The sequence below is a fragment of the Eublepharis macularius genome, chromosome 1, assembly GCF_028583425.1.
Source record: "Eublepharis macularius isolate TG4126 chromosome 1, MPM_Emac_v1.0, whole genome shotgun sequence".
Taxonomy (NCBI): domain Eukaryota; kingdom Metazoa; phylum Chordata; class Lepidosauria; order Squamata; family Eublepharidae; genus Eublepharis; species Eublepharis macularius.
Window position 1 is genome coordinate 253,605,731 of NC_072790.1, and position 20,273 is coordinate 253,626,003.

The following is a 20,273-nucleotide window of genomic DNA, read 5'->3' on the forward strand; positions in this document are numbered from 1 at the left end:
GTGGCCTGCCCCTCCCCTCCCCTCCTGAACTGGGTCAGTCCAGGGGCATGACGGGCAGCAGGCAGTCCAGGGAAAGTGGCACCTGGCCAATGCGCACCGCCTGGGGCTCGCCGGGCAGGTGGGCCCTCCCTCCCTGCCTCCCTCCCTCGGCTGGGCCCAGCACCCTGTTTCCAGCAGGGACCGGCAGGAAACCGCTGGAAGCCCCCAAGTGGAGCGCGGAAGCCATGCTCTCTTTCTGGAGTTTGTCTCAGACGATTGGCTTTGGAGGTAGACTGCCTCTGAACATGGAAGTTGTGCTTCGACATCATAGCAAACTGCCAGACTGATCCTCCGTGTGTTTCATGAGCAGCTCTTTCCCCTCCGAATAAGATTAATTGCTCATTAAAACACACGTGCTTGCCCTTCTTTGATTCCACCTTCCCAGCTGAAAGCCGCCTGTCCCGGAGGCACTCGTCTTTCTCCCGCCCTGGCCACTGGCAGGCTGCTTCCTCAAGGGCTGGACCGCAGCCATCCCCCAGGACGCTGCGTACTGCAGCTCCCGGCCATTTCAAGCAGCTGTTTGGCGGAAGCCGAGACCGGGAGCTCCTTCAGCTAATAAGATGCTCATTCTTCCCATCGGAGCACAGACGCAGTCCGCCAGAGTCGGGAATGCCAAAGATGATTGGCTAACTGCAAGATCTTGTTGAGGAACATTTGGGGGTTGGCACGTTCATCAAAGCAGTTATGTGCTGCCTCTGAGCTACTCCCCAAGTGCCTGAGTTGGCGGCTATGGGGGGAGCAGACAGCCCTCCCGCCCCCACCCCGAGGGATTGGCGATGTCCCTGAGCAAGTGAAAATGTGCAGCATAGCTTCAGACCGCTGCCTGCTGCCTCCCTGTCCCGTTCAGCTACCTGCTGCTTTGCCTCTCTCGTCCCAGGGTGGCGTCGTCCCTTGTTTTTTCTTCTTCTGTGCCTCTGCCACCCTGTCTTAACCTTTAAAAAAAAACCCTGTGGGGAGACATCCTGTTGTCCACCATTATGAAGATTTTTCAAGCCACAAGTTTGCGGCATCTAAAAATGGCTCTCTTCGTTGACAAAAGACGCCCTCAAGCACCACTACTGAAGAAGCCAAAAGGCACAGCAAACTTTTTTGATTGGAGCTAAATTTGTCCTTCGAGAGGTCATAGATCCAGAGGAGTTAGCCATGTTAGTCTGTAGTTGCAAAACAGTAAAGAGTCCAGCAGCATCTTAGACTTACCAACTTTATTGTAGCATAAGCTTTCAAGAACCACAGCTCTCTTCATCAGATGCATCGTCAGCTTTCGAGAACTACAGCTCTCTTCGTCAGATGCATTGACAGCTGTGGTTCTCAAAAACTGTTGATGCATCTGATGAAGAGAGCTGTGGTTCTGGAAAGCTTATGCTACTATAAAGTTGGTTAGTCTTAAAGGTGCTGCTGGACTCTTCATTATCCTTCAAGAGGGCAGAAGAATACAGCACTTCCCAGAGAACAGCAGAGAAAGAAAAGGACCAATCCTGGTGGAGCCTTTTTTATTCTTCCTGTAAAGGGGGGGCCCCTAGGAACTGGGCTGTCCCTGCCAAACTAAAGGCAACAATCAGGCTTTCTTTAGTGAGGGCTGGTGAGGTGGGTACCAGAGTAGCCGGTGCTTTGCCAAGCCCAAGAGAAGCAGAGGAGCTGGTCCAAGCAATGGGAAGATGTTGCCGGGGGAAATGGGCTGCTTGGATAACTGAACCAAGAAGGTGACAACCCAGTTGGGGCCACCTGTCATGTCTGAGCCCCATCCGTCCCAATTTTGATTCTGTTCTGCTGAACACAGTGTATCTAGCTATAGCCTGCTATCACTTTGCTAGTGTCATAACTCTTCTTTCTCGGGCTTTCACAGGTGTTTATCTGGTGGACTGTAACAGCTTCCAGTGTTTATGACCTTCTGCTCATTCCCAGACAGTGCTGTGTCTTGCTTCTTAGTAACTCATTGTGGTATCACAACGTTCTCACCCCAAGAGAGTGCCAAAGTATTGTTTACAGTTGGGAGGGGGGGGGAGAAAGGAGTGAACTAGAAGGGTAAAAGAGAAGTCTCTCTCACATGATGTCATTCCTGTCAACTTCTGCTCATGCTGCTTAGATGCCTGCCTTGCTTCTAAGCAGTCCTATGGACCCGTGTATGGAACTGATCTGATTTCTGAATAAAATCCATTTGACTAAGTACTTGTGTCTTACTGCAAATGGGCCAGAGATCTGTCTGCTGTATCCTGTCATCCATAGCCTGGTTTTGATCAGAGGCTGTTCCCTTAGCAGATGCAGGGTGGGAGTCTCTCCCCCCCAGGCCCCCCCCCCAGCCAAAGGTGGCTTCTGCTCTCCTGCGTCTCCAGTGCCAGCCCCAGGCGGAGCACCATGGTTAGAGATTATTGCAGTCTGCCAGGCAATCCCTGCTCATTTGCTCGGCTGGGATTACCGGGGGGGGGGGGGAGTGAAAAGTGGCACTTGGCTGGGGGGCTTCAGCATCATAGGCTTGGGTGTGCCTATGGGGCAGGGTGACTCTGGATGCTAGACTACAGCAGACAGACCCCTGGTTCATTGTAGCAAGACACGGGTTCTTGGTTAAATGACTTTTATTCAGAAATCAGTTCTTCCCATAATCAGATCCAAAGGTCTACTTAGGAGTAAGATAAGCACCTAAGCAGTTCTAGTAGAAAGTTGACCAGAATGGCTACATAGGAAAATTGCATCCCTCTTCTACCCCTGTTCCTTCCCCCTCCCAATTTCCAAACAACCTAGTGTTGTTTGATCTGTGTGAGAACAGTATGCATATTTTATTTATTTATTTATTCAATTTATATATTTGTGCTATCAGGCTACATGGAGAGAAGACATATCACAGTTAGAAAGAAAGCCCCAAACTGGTAAACGGCCGGCCACCTGGGGACATGAGAGAACTTATTGGAATGTTAGCAATGAGAATATCTAGCAATCCACAATGGAGTTACCCTTGACAGAATAAAGCAGAATAAAGCATACACTTGACAGCAAAACATTGGCATGAATGAATGGGCGCAGTCAGACATGCCACAGGGTGGCAGGGTGGCAGCAGTGGGGAGCCCTGAGGCCGCAGCATGAGCGTTGCTGTTCCCACCGCCATCGCTGGAATGCTGCCCCAGCAAGACTGCCGTGCTTGTTGTGCTAGCCGGAAAGGCTGTCTCCAAAGAAATGGCATTGTAGGGGCGGAACTCATACCTGGTCACAGGTGCGTTCTTTGGCCAGGGGAGTGCACTCAAGTGCCCACCTTGGACAGATGGGAGGCTCCTAAAACAGTTGGCAAAAGGGGGGGGCATGGAAACTGAGCTATTCCCTATGTTGCTACATTGTTCTCCAACTTTTTCTGCCGTCAAAGTTTAGGAAAGTTGCCAGAACAGAAGGTGGTCTTTCTGGCAGTGGACCCTTTCACGCACAAAAGAATCTGGGAGATTCTTCAAGAGCTTCGAGCAAAGCAGAGTGATTTTATTTTTAATCAGAGAAGGGACATCTGCGTTGCCCCGTGCTGGAAGAGAAGGGGAGCACCGCAGCCCCAACGTGTGAGTCGGGCACCAGCTCCTTGGAATTAAGTTACCCCATGAAGCAGGGACGGGGCCGGAGAGTGTTTTCCTCAGTTGTGAAAGGGACTCCACAGGGGAGCCCCTGGCAACCGCTGGCCTTCTGCTTTGATGAAGACTCCGCCGCCGTTGGAACGGATCCTCTTCACGCGACTGGAACCCCTGGAAAGCAACCACGTATGGCCCTGGTGTCGCAGGCCCTTTGAGAGGGGATCCTGGGCCAGAACAACGAAGCAGGAGTGCTGAAATAAAGCCTGTGGTGGTTTATGGCAATCTCCTTTGGTTCCTCCGCCTCTCCGTCACTTGCTGAGCTCTGGTTGGGCCATGGGTGGGTAAAGCTGCCTGCCCACATTTCATCTCACATTCCTGTTCTCTGCTTAATCCCTCGAGCTTTCCCTCCCCTCTCTAGACCTGCCATGAAACCAGGCAGGCAGGCAGGGAGAGAGGGAGGGCCCCTTCCCTTCCCGGAGAGCTCTGGGGGGGGGGCATCCCCCTTTCTGGTGAAAAGAGGCCACAGCAAGCTCTGAGCCAGCTCCCGAGAGCTCTGTGTTTACCAGCAGGCTAGAACAGGCCAGAGCAGCAGGCGGCAGCAGCTTTCCCCCTCCTCGCTATAGAGACCCTCCCCCCTTAGTGTCAGCCTCATGTCTCTCCTCTAGTCTCCCTTCTGACTTGGTGGTTCTGTGGCTGGATTGGGGCCCAAGAATTACAAGATCAGGAAGAGGAAGGGCAACTGGATGAACTGGGCGAGGAGGAGGAGATGGCGGCAGCTTTGGGAGCCTCGACAGCCTCTTCTGCATAAATGAAAAATAAACTCTCAATTGGTTCAGGGTGGACCAATGTGAGATTCCTATCTTTTATGTTGGAGGTGGAGGAAATTAGCGTGGATTTCCTGTACTGGGGGGGGGGGGGGCTGTTCTCTGCACGTGCAACGCACCTGCCCAGTTTGTTTTCCTTCTGGCCAGGATGCCGGAGCTGGAGAAGAGCAGCAGCCCCCTCTTCGGGTAGGGGAGTGGGAGGGGTGACTGTGCCAGGGTCATGGCGAGAAGGGAGTGGGAAACCCTGGGGCTCCAGCCCAGGTGGCAGGTGGGCTGCAGCTGCTGCTTGGTGCCCACGGAAACCACGTGGCCTGAGCGCTTGACACGTTTTGCCTGGGGTTTGGTTGGCAGGGGGCGTTCTGGGTGTCTTGACCTCCCAGGTGAACATTAGCCCAGTTTGGATCAGAACTGCGGCAGGTGGAAAGTGAGTGCTTTAACCCCAGCACGGTTTTCCCAATGTGGTCTGTGGGCTTTGCCCCACTGGGGGCCGCACACATACTGGTGGGGAACACGCAGGTTTCCCCAAGAGTTTCAGGTTTGGAAAGTGGCGCGCTCCCTGCTCACCTCAAGAGAGATCCGAATCAGGTGTGTACGTACCTGGGAAGTTTGGACCCCCAGAACACTCCCGTTTCCCAGGGGAAAATGTATCATGCGGTCGGGCTCCGGCAGCCGAAAGCAGGGTCGTTGGGGCTGAACCCTGGACCAGAGGAAGCCCCGCCCACACCTGTGTTTTATGCTGCAAGTATTAAGCCAACTGTTCAAGTCTTGCTGCAGAGTGAGTGAGAGAAATTAGTGGTGCATTTTAGTGACAGTAGTTTTAGGTAATTTGAGATTAATCTTGGATCGCTTTAATGCTGATAAAACATTCCCCCCACTTTCACAAAGATCTTGTAGGATTTCGTTGTAGTAGACGCCTCGCTCCAAATCCCCAGATGAGCCCTCCCAGAGGTTTCATGGGGGTGTTAAACACCACGGGGGGGGGGGGGACAAGATGGAGAAGTGCTGGAGGCCACAGCAGAAATGCCACAGGGCAGAGCAGCCACCCACACACACCCCAGCTGGCACCGTCACCTGGACTCAGCCAATCAAGGGGGGCAGAACCCCTGTGGCACGGTACCCCCTACTTGTTTATCTTCTTAAAAATCCAGCCCAACCCAACCCAACCCAACCCAGCCAGCCTCGTCCGAAGGATGCCGTGGTTGATGGTACAGAAAGCCACCAAGGAGCAACCACAGGGGCGCCCTCGCCGTCAGTCTCCCCGCCAAGATCACCAGCCAGGCCATCCAAGGCTCTTTCCACCCCAGCCCAGGCCTGATTCCGGATGGAAACGGGTCTCGGTGATCCACCTCCTCCCAGACTGCTTGCAGCTGCACAGCCTCTGCACGCTCGAGCATCTTGCCCAAACAGCAACGCTGATCCCCGGGCAGAAGCTGCTCAGGGCACTGGGCCCAGGAGGGGTCTCATGGCCGCCTCTTTTAAGATGGCCTGGCAGCAGCTACTAGCCACGATGACTAGGGGAACCTCCACGTTCCCGTTCAGAGGCAGTCAACCCCTGAATCCCCGTGCCTGGAGGCAAGTGCAGGGAAGGCCTCGGCCTCTAGGCCCAGTAGTTGGCTCTCCTGAGTAACTGGTTGGCCACTATAGAAAAGAGCAAGAGTCCAGTAGCATCTGTAAGACTAACAGAATTTGGGGTAGGGGAGGAGCTGTCCTGAGCCACAGCTCACTTCTTCAGATACCCCTATTTATTTGTCTGAAGAATTTGAGCTGTATCTGAAGAAGTGAGCTGTGGCTCAGGACAGCTCCTCCCCTACCCCAAATTCGGTTAGTCTTACAGATGCTACTGGACTCTTGCTCTTTTCTCCTGCTACAGACTGGTCTTGATCTACCTGGTGGGTCACTGCGTGAGACGGGATGCCGGCCTCCGTAGGTGGGCTCCCGGCCTATTCCAGCGGGCAGCCTCTGCGTGGACACTGAAGCCCCCGAGGACAACAGGCCTCTGGGTCCGCGACACCCACTCCAGCACCTCTGCCTGCTGGGCCACGGAGACCGCTGGGCAGCCTCGTCCCCAGAGCGGGCAGCATCAGGCGCGCAGCCTCCGAGCCGGGGCTTTGGGTACCCAAGTGCTGGGCAGTGCCTCGGGGGCCAGGCGGGCCCCGGCCCCTCCCGCTGCCCATGCGCAAGGCCAGAAGCCCGAGGGGCGCCCTGGCCTCTCCACCCGCCCCGCTCAGCCTCCTCCGCCGGCCTTGCAGGGTCGCCTCCGCGGGGAGGGGGGCTGGGAGGGGGCGGAGGCAGCGCCTGCCAGATGCGCGTCCGGGGGCGCCTTCGAGCCCCCCCCCCCGGCTGCCCCTTTCCCCGCCACGCGTCTGCCGAAGGGCGCAGTGGCGCTCGGAAGCTGGCGCCTGCGAGGCTCGTCGGGCTGGAGGGCGCGGCGCGGCTGGACCCCCACCCGGCGCTTCGACTGCAGCCCGCGGCAGCGCCTCGCCCGACGCGGCCTCCCCGGCAGGCGGCACAGGGACGCCCGAAGCACCGCCAGCGAGGGCGGCCAAGGAGGCTCCCGGCCCGGGGCGCGCCTCTCCCCGCCGGACCGCCTGGCCCAGAGCCCAGGGGCCGGAGGGGGCCGCGGCCAGCAGGGCGGGGCGGAGCCGAGCGGAGTTCCCCTGGCCGGGCGGGAGCGGCGGGCGAGCGGGACCCGCCGGTCCTTCCAGCCGCGCCCGGGACGGGACGGGACTGGCCGCCGGCGCTCCTGCTGCTGCTCCTGCCGCCGGCCCGGCGCCGCCTCCGCCGCCGCCTCCGCGCGCCCAGCAGGGCCCCAGCGCCGCCGCAGGCCCGGAGGGGAGGCGCGGGCGAAGCGCACTGCGGCCGGCCCGGCGGCCTCTTTCCTCGCCCTCGGAGGGGAGCCCGGCGCGCAGGCTGCGCCTCTGCCCGCCCGCCCGCCAGCCCTGCGCCGGGGAGCCGCCGCCCGCCTGGCCGGAGAGGGGCGCGCGCGTTTATGGGGCGCGCAGGGCGGCGGCGGCGGCGGCGATGCTCTCCGGCGCCAAGCAGTCGTTCAAGGTCCCGCAGCAGCCGCCGCAGCAGCTCCGGGGCGCCGCGGTGAGTCGGGGGTCGCTCTGGCGCCCGGGCGGGCGGGCGGGCGGGCAGGGAGGGGGTCGCTCGGCAGGGGCCGGGCGGGGCGGGCTGCCCGTCGCTCTCTGCGCCCCGCGCGGCTCTCCGGACTTGGCCGCGGAGGCTCGTGGGCTGCGCGGCCCGCCGGGCTTGGACTGGAGCCGCTCTGCTCCGCATTGCACTGGCGAGAGCCCCCCGTTGCCCCCCCCCCCCGCCGCCAAGCAGAAGACAGCGCCGCGCTGGGCCGGGCCGGGCCGGGGGTGGGCCGGGGGCTGCACTCGGTCTTCCCCCGCCGCGCTGCCGCTGCGCCCGGGCGAGGGGCTGCTGGCCGGCCACTGGGCTGGAGGGGGGTGGGGGGCAAGCAGCCCGGGAAGCGCCAGAAAGTACTCTGCGTGTACCTTCCTTCGGCCTTTGGGGTATTTACGGCCCCCAGAGCTGTTTCGTTCCTTTAACTCCAAACTCTCAGGCTGGACAGTCGCTTTTCCAGATAGCCGTGCAAGCTGCATAAACCGGTTGGCTTTATTTCCTATCACATCAAATCCCAAAAAAAGCACCCCCCCACCCCCACTCCCACCCCGAAGTCTTAAAACATAATCCAAGCGGCAGATTTCCTGGAAAAGAACTGCCTTGCCCCAACATAGGATCTCCTTCATGTTGAGAGGTTGCGTGCAGGAGAACTTCCCTCCGGATCATGTCGCTTGTAAAGAGGCGATGGGAGGGGTGGGGGAAACAACCAAATTCATCTGGAAAACAGAGAACCCCCAATATGGACTCTGCCCCCTAAAGGATTGGAAGCAACGGCCCCCGTCTGGTTGCAGGCATGAAAAACTGCCCAGCGGCCTGCCCTGGATCGGGGTGTATCCAGACGTGCTCTCGTGCCTTATGCCTGGTGCTGGGCCTGCTTTGGGAGTGGTTTGCCCGCCCCAGGGTCCAAATCTTGGCCTCTCTTTTCCCTCGCTCTGCCTCCAAACTCAGGGCTGAGAGCTCTTCATTGAACGGGGTGTTCTGGGCAGTGGAGTTCCACCAGGGCAACTTGCCCGTTAATGATTCACAAACTTTTTGGGGGGGTTGTTGTTGTTAAATTATTTTTACTGACTTTCTGGCCATAACAGTCTTGGCCCTTGAGCTGGTAGCTAGGAAACCCGGCCTTGGCCTTGATGCTTCATTCCTCTTCTCTGGCAACGGCCTGAGCACAGATTGCCTCTGAAGGCTAACTCCAGAGTAGCTGCAGGTTCTCCCGGAGAGCAATGCCAGAGAAGGCAAGTTGACGGGGGGGGGGCTGATTCTTGGGGGGTGGGCGCATCTTAATTTGAGGGAGGGATTCCTTGCTTCAAAACGGAGTGCGTTTTCATGGCAGGTTGGGCTGTTTTCCTGATGTTTGTGCACGTATTCTCTATTGCGCAATCAAGCCGTGTTTTCCAATTGAGGCAGAAATATGCCCTAAAGAAGCCAAATCTCTTGTTAGATCATCTGAGTTGAAGACGGAGAGAGTGAACAAACAACACAAGTTGGATTCAAGAGAGGAGGAAAAACTTGATTTTGCTCGGTTAAAGGGGAAGGTCTTAGGAGAGGGGAAACCCCACCCCGTTGTGGCATAGTAAACACCTCTGGGTCCTCTTTGGGCATGAAATTCTGCAGTTGACTTTGGAAAATTCTGTCAGCCTGTGGGAGTAACTCCATGCATACTTACTTGGGAGCCAGGCCGTATTAACCCATGGCTGGGTCCTGAGGCTTTCAGGTATTTCGGGGGCCCTCCGGCACTTCAGTCTTTCACCCCACTACAGCTGACAGCCTGGCCCTGGGATGGGAGGTACTAGACCGCAGTAAAGGTAAAGGCAGTCCCCTGTTCAAGCACCGAGTCATTACTGACCCATGGGGGGACGTCGCATCCACCACGTTTTCTTGGCAGACTGTTTGTTACGGGGTGGTTTGCTATTGCCTTCCTCAGTCATCTACACTTTACTCCCAGGAAACTGGGCACTCATTTTACTGACCTCAGAAGGCTGAGTCAACCTTGAGCCGGCTACCTGAACCCGGCTTCCGCCTGGATCGAACTCAGGTCGTGAGCAGAGCTTGGGCCGCAGTACTGCAGCTTACCGCTCTGCACAGTACAGAGCCCTATATCCATTTCGAGGGTCTCCTGAAAAATTCTGTTCACAATTTTAAAAATATATTTTTTTCACAAGTAGAACTCTTCAGGAAAGCACATTTTGGGAGTATGATACCGCAATATTTTGAAGTGAATAAATGTTGTATTATTTATTAAAATATATATAATTGATGGATAATTGTTTTAATATGAGACAATTTGTTTCACTTCAATAAGGAAGCAGTTAATTATCTTATTAATAGAGATTATATAAGAGAATCAATTAATTGTAATTTATGTGGGGGTGTGCCTGGAGCCCTTTTCCTTGCAGAGGTATAAACAAAAATGTGCCTGTCATTTCCCACAGAATTACCTGGGAAAGAATGGGGGAAGGGAACCTGCGGCATAGCTCTGCAGCTCAGCTAGTTAACCCCTTGCTGACTTGATTGATGACGTTCATCTGCTCGATCGCTCTTCCCCGCACCTGTTTCTCGAAGGGGCCTTTCCTTCTTCCTTCCATTCTCTTTAGCAGTGAGAACTCTGGATAGAAAATTCGAGAAAGTTTATGCTAATGTGGGGTGGCCTTCTCCAATTTGCCTCAGGAGTAGGTGAGGCCATGGGGGGGTGTAGAAAAATAAACCCCCCAGCTTCACTCAGCTTGGAATCTGTTTTTAAATATTCAGCACAGGGCATGTTGCTGCAACTTGCCGAGGTAAAAAAATGTACACCTTTCGGCACATGCCGAATGCCTTTGCTTGCCCGTTAACAACTACCTTCCAGTTCCACTTCCAAGTTCCTGTCAGCACCTGCCCACAAACCCTCCCCTCTGTTGAAGGACTTCAGAGGCATAATGCGCAAGCAGTTTTCACCCCAGAAGTCCTCGCTGCAGGAGGAGCCGCGTTTCAAGGCAGAATGCCAAAGGGCTGAGGAGCAGAGAGGGGATGGCGCCCCGCTACCTCTCACTGCCAAACGAGATTCTTTGGAGGATCCCAATAAGCCAGAGGCCAGGATAATCCCCACTCTGAAGTCCCGCTCTGCCAAGCAGGTTCCCTCACTAACCATTGGCCACACGGGTTCCAGGGCCTGAGGTTGGCGGAGTTTCTCAGTTGGAGGGTGTGATTGGCAGGCAGGCGTGACTTTGGCATCTCCCGGTTTAGTAATGAAACTCCCAGTCCTAAGGTCCTTTTCCGGGAGTAAGCCTCATTGAATAACATGGGACTTACTTGGACATGTGTAGGACTGGATCCCACTACACTGTTGAATAGCTCCTTTCCCTCCTTTCCCTGCCCAGTTTGGATCCTACCTGTAGCCTCACACCTTCTTCCTACGGCTGCATCTCTTGAGAGAAGCATGCAGGGCTCAGATGAAATCACCAAGGAACCCTGGTACGCTTATAAGCAAGTCTCTTTTCCAGATTGCAAGCTACAGAGATTAGTTTAACAAACCCCAAACTTAATTTAATGTATATAATACTTACATTGCCTGTTCTCCCAGGGAAAAAGCACATTACATTTTTTTTTAAAAATGTACTCTCTCTGATTCCTATCCTTCTACACAATTGCTAAGAATTTTTAAAATTCAAGAAATCTTTAGCAGCTCTTGAGAGACAGTTCCTAAAGGAAGTGTGGTGTATTGTAGAGATTGAGTAAAAATAGGAGAGCAAGATTCGGGTCCAATAGCACCTTAGAGACCAACTAGATTTCTAGGGTATGAGCTTTTGAGAGGCAAAGCTGTATCAGATACCTGACCGAGGGAGTCCTGATGCTTGAAGCCTTGCTGGGTGGCCTTGGGCTGAGCTCCTACCCTGGAAATCTGGTTGGTCTCTAAGGTGCTACTGGACCGAATCTTGCTCTTCTATTACAGACCAATATGGCTACCAGCCTGAAACAATCTTCCTGGGCAGGCAGGCAGCATAGAAACAAGGGAGATGTTATTCTCCAGGATCACATTGATCTCTGGACCTGCCCACCTCCCCATCCTTAACTGCTCTTCTCAGATGGGTCCATTTGTGAAGGAATTCTGGATCACACAGGTCTACGTCACTGTCATTCTGTTTAGAGGCCTCTCAGACTGCTGGAGATCACATCAGCGGTGCCACGAGCATAGTGTAATGTTTGTGTGGCGCAAAAATCACTTTGTCAGACAGGGTACCATTGCACAGTGCTGTGAAGACAATCATCGAATCACAGATGCCTACAGCTGGAAGGGCCCTTTCAGGCCATCTAGTCCCAGCCCCCTGCCCAGTGCAGCCCGTCCTGTCCGGAGACTGCAGGGGCCCTTCGGACTTGTTCTTCAGTTTAACTTAAAAGTAATAAAGTAACCTTTAAACACAGGCGGCTGCTGTTTCTAATTGACTCATATGCCATAGCCCCCCTCCCTCAGGCGAGCCGTATGCCCCCTCACTGTAAGATTTCTGGCTATGAGTCTAGCAAAAAAAACCCTTGCCTTGAGCTGGAAACGGCTCTTTGTTTTGTCCACGCTGCTGGGAATGAACGGCATGCCGCAGGCCACCTCAGGCCTGTGTGGGAACCGTTGCGTAGTAATCCAAGTGCTGGACTAAGATCTTGGAGACCCGGGTTCAAATCCCGCACTCTGCCAGGGAACCTTTCTGGGTGACCTTGTACTAATACTCTCAGCCTAACCTACCTTACAAGGTAGTTGTGAGGATAAATTGGAGGAAGGGCGAAGATGCCGTAAGCCACTTTGGGTCCCTGTGGGGGAGTAAAGCACAGTATAAATAAATTAACTGTGCCGACAGCAAAAGCCCTGGTTTATGTGCCTTATTCCTCCTACCAGAGATCTGGCAGGGCCCATCTATCCATCACATTTTTATCCTACCTTTCCTCTAGAAAACTCCCTCCTTCCATTTTGACCTTACAACAACATTGCAAGGTAGGTGAGGCCGAGAGAGCGACTGGCTGACGGTCACCAGTGATCTTCAGAGCAGACTTGATTATGCAGACTAGGAGGCCACGCTTCCACTCTGACACTCTAATCACTAGCTGATTCCGCACACGTTGGATAATGCACTTCCGATCCTCTTTAGAGATAATTTGGAACTGAATGTTTCGAGTGTGAAACAAAAAATCCACTTCCAAACGATAGCTAAAGTGCATTGAAAGTGCATTATCCAACGTGTGCGGAATCAGCCATTATCCCGCACTGGTGCAGGGAGCCTGTTTGAATTCGCCCCATCTGCCCTGAATGGTGTGCGTATGCACACGCACATGCCGTTTATGTATTGCTGTCAGGCAAGTTGATGCGAGGCTGGTGGTTTTGCTGCCTGCTGGTAGGATTTAGACTGTTTGCTTCCACTAAGCTCTGCTTTTATATTTATAGATAAAGGAAATGTTATGAAAATGCCAGAAGTCTCCAGGGAGCTCTTTGGCAGCCCGGCCCCTGGAAATGCTCAGTGCTTAGGGAGGCGGGAAGTCCATAAGAATATTGAATATAATGTAACGTATTTCTACCATAGTGTGTGTGTTCTATACATACATGTACAGTCCAAATTGTTATCCAATAAGGCAATTTCTTATTAATGGAACGGAAGTCCTTGGAAAATAATTGACGCATTGGAATGAGCCATACAGTAAATACAAAAATGCTACAAGCACTTTGGAAAGGGCTAGGAAAATCCACTCTGTTCAGCCTAAAGGGGATAAAAAGCAGGAGTTGCCAGGAGCAGACATGACGGCAGTTCTTGAATGCTGGAGGAAGAGGTAACAACAGGGTACTTTTCCCTAGTGAAGGAAGGACAAGAAGCAAAATGCTAAATGCGTTTGGGGGCTGCTCCCCAGGTGAAGCACCTGGAGATTCTGAAAGGTTTCAAAGGAGCCAGCAAGATTTCCCAGAAGTGTGCGTGAGTGCATGTCCTACATATTTTAACTCGGACGCGGTCAAGAAAAGCATCTTTGGAACAGTCAGCTTTGGACAAGAGAGCTGGGATTAACAGTGCGATCCTATATGGAGTTACGCCCGTCTGATTTCAGGGGTCCTAGACCAGCACAGCTCTGCACCGCGTTGTGGTGCACCTAGGGTTGCCATCTCTAAGTTGGGAAATTCCTGGAGATCTGAGGGGTGAAACCTGGAGAAAGGGGGTTGGGGATGGAAAGGGCCTTGGCATGGCATACTTCCATAGAGTCCACCCCCCAAAGTAGCCATTTTCTCCAGGTGAACTGATCTCTGTGGCCTGGAGACCAGTTGTAATTCCGGGAGATCTCCAGCCACTACCTGGAGGCTGGCAACCCTAGGTGCACCACAGGCCCTCCTGCCCACAGGAAACACCCAGCTGGCTAAAAGATTTGAGAGAAGTTAAATAATTAGCGAGATATCCTGCTGAGAATGAAAAGTTGGAGCAAGGCCTCTTTCTCCACCATGGGGGTTCGCTGCAGGGTGCTCGGAGCTATTCCTGTTTCTACTGACCTGGGGTGTATTGTTGCTGCGAAGAGTTGCCTTGCTGCATTGGGCCAAAGTCTGCCTAGCTCAGCAGCCGGGCCAGAGAGCAGACGGGCAAAGGAGATTCCAACCTAACTCCCTCCTCCTCTTCTGCCTTTGCAGCTCAAGGATCCAAAGTCCCCCAACATGAGTGGCAGGAGGAACAAAAACTGTCCGGCTCTGCAGTGTATTCCAGGTACTGAGAAAGGTTCCAATTTTGGAGAAGGGTAGACAGGGTTCGGCCTTGAACAAGCAGGGGCTGTTTCTCTCAGGGTGGCTGTGATCCCAAAGAAAAAGGCTGGGCCAGCGTTAGCTGTTAAGGAATCTTGGAGGGCTGACGAAGGGAGCGCTGACTCTCGAAAGCTCCTGCCCTGGAAATCTAGTTGGTCTTTAAGGTGCTACCGGACCTGGATCTTGACCAAACACCGCTGGTGTGCGGGTGCTTCCTTCCCACAAGGAGGACAGGAGGGGTTAATGCTCCACTCCATGCTTGAGTGCAGCTGTCTGAAGGCATTTTCTGGGCAGAGCCATGGGCTGTACATAACAATAGCTGTGCCACTCGCTTTGGCTTGTGTAAGGTAACCAGCCCAGAACAGCCACAAAAGACGCTGTTACCAGAGGAAATGCCTCTCAAAGCACGGCATGGAGCGGCCCCCTCACTGGGAATGTGGGGCGGGTTCTGAGAGACTTTAAAGAGCAAAATTCGAGTCCAGCAGCATCTTAAAGACTAAGGAGATTTTCAGGGCAGAAGCTTTTGGGAGTCAAAGCTCCCTTTGTCAGACGGTTCGAAGCCGCCTTACTGCTCCTGGAAAAAAACATTTTTTTCCCCCAGCTGGTTACAATCTGGGCCACGGCAGTCTTTACAATTCAGTGTTAAAAGACCCGGAAGAAGGGCAAGCAGACGCCCGGGATGACCTGGCACTGTTTTGTAGGAGGAGGCATGTTGGGAGCGGGGGAGGGGGGTGCCATCTCCGGCTTGAGAAATCTCTGGAGGTTGGCAACTCTAGCAGCAGCGGCAAAAAGAGAATCCTGGTAGACGTGGTCTGACGGTGTAACCTCACGCTGGGAGTTCTGCAGAAAAGAAAGAGTCCAGAGATGTGTTAATAAATATCCCAGGGGCACAAAGCCCCCTCCCAGTTCTTTTTTTTATCTTGCCTGTCCTCCAGGGAGCCCAGGGCAGTCTATGGATGGTTCCCCCCCCAGGGCTTTTTTTCTGGGAAAAGAGATGGTGGAACTCAGTGGGTTGCCAGCACAGAGGGCAACTCCTGGCAGGAGGTGGTGCCCCTGGTACCACATGCGCATGTGCAAAGTGTGCGCACACTCCCAGGACTGCACGATAACATCACTTTGGGTCAGCTGGAACAAGGGGGGAGTTTTTTAAAGTTTATATCACCCTTGGCAAAAATGGTCACATGGCCGGTGGCCCCACCCCCTGATCTCCAGACAGAGGGGAGTTTAGATTGCCCTCTGCACCCTGTGGCGCGGAGGGCAATCTCAACTCCCCTCTGTCTGGAGATCAGGGGGCGGGGCCACCAGTCATGTGACCATTTTCAAGAGGTGCCGGAACTCCATTCCACCACGTTCCAGCTGAGAAAAAAGCCCTGGTTCCCCCACTTACATCCTCCTCTCCTCTGTTTTATCCTCACAACCACCCTGTGGGGTAGGTTAGGCTGAGAGGGTGTGACTGGCCCCGAGTCAGCCGGTGAGCCTCCCTAAGGCCACAGCGTCAGCCCTCCGTCTTTGGAATGGTCCCTGTTTCACATTGCTTCAGGCTCTGTTTTAGAGGACTTCTGCAAGTCCTGCGTGGAAATGGCAAGCGAGTGCCCTTTGGGCAAAAAGGTTAACGGGAGACCACACGAAAAGAGAGCAGCTCCCTTCCGGTGCCTGAGGACGTGGCATCTCTAAAGCAAACGGGCCTTGTTCGCCAGCGCTGTGGTTGCCTGGACACCAGTGTTGTGCCTCGCAGGACAAATAGCAGGGGCCGTGGCTGCTCGGCCATGGCTTTGTGCAGTGGGAAGCCGGTTAGGGTTTCCACAGCCATACAACTTTGTTTTCTCTTTCGTGCGCGGCTGCAGTAGACATGGTGTTTGGACATCTGTGCCTTAAATATGTAGAGTCTGGACAGTTCTTGAGTAATTCTCTGAGTAATTCACCAAAAATGGTGTCAAGGAGTGAGAAATAAATTAAGCGAGTGAGCAGCTGCTGTGAGCCCACAAGGCAGCCCCCTCCCCCGGTGCTACTGGGCTTGTTACTCACCTAAAGATTTTGGGAAGGGAATGGAGGGGGGTAATTAGAAGAAATAAAATGGGTTTAAGCAGAGGCTGTTGGGAGAAAGGGGAGGGCAGAGTTTGTGGCTTGCATGACCTTAAAGAGCTGATTCTTAAAGTTTGTCCTTGCATTATCCATCCCTTATGCCTTCCCTATAGTGATAGAAGTTAACAATTAAAAACATTTTCTTATAATTTATAAACATTTCTTTATATTTTACAGTGATAAGGAACTGGTAATTTGGGGGCTTTGCCCAAGATTGCCTGACTTTCGTTTGTTGTAAAGCAAGGTTTAGGGACTGCTCTCTGTGTGTGTTATGTGCCATCAAGTCGCCTCCGACCTATGGTGACCCTATGAATGAAAAATAGTAAAAAGTCCAGTAGCACCTTTAAGATGAACCAACTTTATGGAGGTATAAGCTTTCGAGAACCACAGCTCTCTTCATCAGATGTATCGTCAGCTTTCAAGAACTATAACTCTCTTTGTCAGATGCATTGTCAGGTTTAGAGAACCACAGGTTTCTTCATCAGATGCATCTGGCAATACATCAGACAAAGAGAGCTGTGGTTCTCGAAAGCTGGTGATGCATCCGACCAGGGCATTTTTTCTGGGAAAAGAGGTGGTGGAACTCTTTATTATCACATGTGCCCATGCAGGTGCTCCCAGAAATGCGTGATGACGTCACTCCCGAAAGTGACGCCGCTTCCCAGAACCCAGCACAATGCATTACGACGAGATAAATGTTAGTAACCTTGGGAAATTACACTATTATGAGAAAGAGTTTTTTTTCTTTCTGTATCCTCTAAAAAAGTGAAATCTTCCATTCCCTTTCCCAAACATTCCATTTCTTTGGAATCATATTTTAAAATATGCAAGAAAGAGGGAGCCTCTAAAAATCCAAAACCCGTCTCACAAATCTAAATTCTAACGGATTCCCTCTGCCAACGTAGAATTTTTTTTTCAAAATTCTTTCTCAAAATTCCACAGAGTCTGAAATTCCTAATTAATGAATATTGAATTTTCAAATTTTCAGGGAAGGTTTTGCTTTACTGGAGCAATTCAAAATTAGATACTCAACTTTAGCTGCATTAGATTTATACTTAGTTTAAAATGGCTTTTTTTGTTGCCTTCCAACTCTACCTTACCAATGGCTAAGCTGTTATGACATTGTGAAATGCTCATAAATATTCTAATGTCTCAGACAAACCATATTCATAAAAATTTCCTTAACACCCGTATGTCGACTGCAATTTCAGTGATGTTAATTAGCTGAGGGTGGGGAGAACCATTTGAGTTACAGCTATTAAGACATAAGAACACCTATATGCTGATGAATATACTGTTGAAAGCCTTCTGTGACTTGGATACAGCTATCCATTCCTAGCATAAAACTAGAATAACCATAACTGATATATTTAACTAACACAGAACCAGTCTGCATTCAAAAGCTGTGGGAACCATAACAATGTCAACACACACACACAAAGCAGAATGAACTCAAAGCAGCACACACATACACAGAAACCCCTGAATGAAATGAAAGCAGATTAGCCTCCTCTGCAGAGTTGGCCCCAGCAGATCTCTCTCACTCACGAATGAAAAAAAAGAAAACTCAAAGCAGCTAAGCCTCCTCTGCAGAGCACACAGGGCCGAAGATGGAAGGAATCACGTGGGCAGATTCCAGGGCTACTGGAATGGTGTTCCAGAGCATTCCCCCTCAAAAAAAGCCCTGCATCTGACAAAGAGAGCGGTGGTTCTCGAAAGCTTATGCCTCAATAAAGTTGGTTAGTCTTAAAGGTGCTACTAGACTTTTTACTATTTTGTGACTACAGACTAACACGGCTAACTCCTCTGGACCTATGAATGAAAGACCTCCAAAACATCCAATCATTACCAGACTTGCTCAGATCCTGCAAACTGGAGGATGTGGCTTCTTTTTTTGAGTCCAGCCGTCTCATTTTAGGTCTTCCTCTTTTCCTGCTGCCTTCCACTTTTTCTAGCATTATTGACTTTTCCAGAGAATCTTGTCTTCTCATAATGTGACCAAAGTACGACAGCCTGAGTCTTATCATTTTAGCTTCTAGGGAGAATTCAGGCTTGATTTGATCTAGGACCCTCTCAGAATCCCTATGATAATCCAAAATCAGACATTTTAGTCCTTCTTTACATTTAAGTTCTTTTAAGCCATTCCTCGTTCAGCGAATCTTTCTCTGTGGACCCAGAAACCTTATACTCCCTCGCATTGCTTGGCAGGCGAATACATCCAAGAAGCAGCCACCCACGTGAGGAAGAGCGTCCTTTCCCGAGATGGTGAAGGCTACCTCCCTGGCACCCTCTACTGCACCAATCTAAGAGTGGCTTTCTTACCAGACCCATCCGCAAACACAGGGGTAGGTTTACCAGCCTTCCTTGGCCACAAATAGCTTTCCACTTTCTCCAGTCAAGCTTCCTGCAAGCAGATAGCAGACAGCTCAAGGGAGCAAAGCAAAAGCTATGGAACGGGGGGCAGCAGGGTGCCCGGTGGTGGGCAAGATAAGAAGCGGAGGTGCTCTCGTCCCCTGTCCAGAAGCCCTGTGTTGCAGTATGAGGTCTGGGCCCCTCAGGTCCATTTGCATTCCAAGCCTGTTTCTCTCTCAGCACATGGGAACGGTTTGGGCACGGTGGACTGTCTGGGTGCTTCCAGTGTGTTGCAAAAGAGGCTGCAGTCTGGTAAAGAAAGGAGTCGTGTTGCAACGTTCTGAACCTGCAGTTCTTCTCCTAGGCTGGGTGTGTTTGCAGGGTAAAAATGTCCAGCCAGCCCTTGTGCCTACAAAGAATTTTGGATCAGTGCAGTCTCGGGGAGGGGACAGCTTACCATAGATACCAAGACTGTAAATAATGAAAATGATAAACGGGCTAACCGCTGTTTCTTTTCTGCCCCAGGACTGCTCCTGCCCCCCATTCATGCGCAGTGGTTATGACGTGGCCTTACCTTGCATCAGAAGGCTAGTGGCTGGTAAGGCTGGAGGCTCTCCCCGGTTCCCTCTGGCAGGGCTCCTGCCCCAGGGGAATTCCAGCCACGCTGCTTTTCCCAGTGTGGAGATGACCCTTGTGCAAAAAGCTTCACCTGCTGAGTTTCTGCCTGCCATTCAGTTGCTAAAAGTGCAAGAGGTCTGCTAGACCTACAGGGAGGCAAACTGAGGCGCGACAAGGCTGTTGGGCGAGGAGGGTTTGGGTGTCAATCACAGGGAGAGGACAGAGGGCCCATCAAGGTTTTGTGAGTTTCTTCGACAGCTACTGGGATGTTTTATATACTGTTTTTACAGTGCCTTATACTGTGATTTTATTTTAATATTAAATCCATTTAAAAGTATACATCTTTATATCTGCACCATATTGGACCAAATCTGTTACAATTTAACAGCTGTGTTTAGTATTTTGATTATTGATTTTCTGATTTGGAAAATGTGTTCCATTCTCTACTGCATACCACTCTGGGTGTTCTTAGGAACAGGGGAGCGGGGGGAATGAAACAGGCAAACCAAATTTTGCCTTGGCCATAAAGTCCCAGGGTGGCTTTTGGGGGGGAAATGGCACGTTCTCTGCTTAGCCTACCTCGCAGGGGTGTGCGCGCGATATGATCGGTGTCACGTGCTTATTCTTTCTGAGTTCTATTGATTGATTGATTGATTGAAAGGCTTGCAGCTCGTGCTTTCTTCCTTATGGAGGACTCAAGGCAGCTTACAGAAACATGTCCTATTTAAAACAATAAAACGCTTTCAAGATAAGCCCAAGGGAAAGTTCTGCCGCCAGAAAAACCCTGCCTTGGAAGGCCATTCCGAGGAGGAAGCCTGCAGCCAGGCTAAGCGGGCGGGAATGCCGTTTAATATTATCCTGTTAAAAGGAGGGAGGAGGTTGGGATCTGGGAAAACCTCCACATAACTTAACGGACCTCAGTGACCTGCTCCGCACTTTTAAAAAGTATTCTGCCCCAAGGTA

At 52.3% G+C, this 20,273-nt stretch overlaps 1 protein-coding gene across 3 annotated transcripts in view; it reads left to right on the forward strand.

Annotated features, from left to right (window-relative positions):
• The first annotated feature begins 7,125 nt into the window (after window positions 1-7,125).
• MTMR11 (myotubularin related protein 11) overlaps window positions 7,126-20,273 on the forward strand; it is a 30,346-nt gene continuing 17,198 nt past the window's right edge. The window contains exons 1-4 of one of the 3 annotated variants that reach the window (XM_054998937.1): window positions 7,126-7,492; window positions 14,151-14,223; window positions 18,549-18,685; window positions 19,218-19,290. In XM_054998937.1, coding sequence (XP_054854912.1) covers window positions 7,424-7,492; window positions 14,151-14,223; window positions 18,549-18,685; window positions 19,218-19,290 — 352 coding nt within the window. In that variant the 5' untranslated portion in view covers window positions 7,126-7,423. Of the gene's footprint in view, window positions 7,493-8,410; window positions 8,764-14,150; window positions 14,224-18,548; window positions 18,686-19,217; window positions 19,291-20,273 lie in introns of those variants that run through there. The other 2 variants (XM_054998944.1, XM_054998951.1) reach the window with 2 other exon arrangements.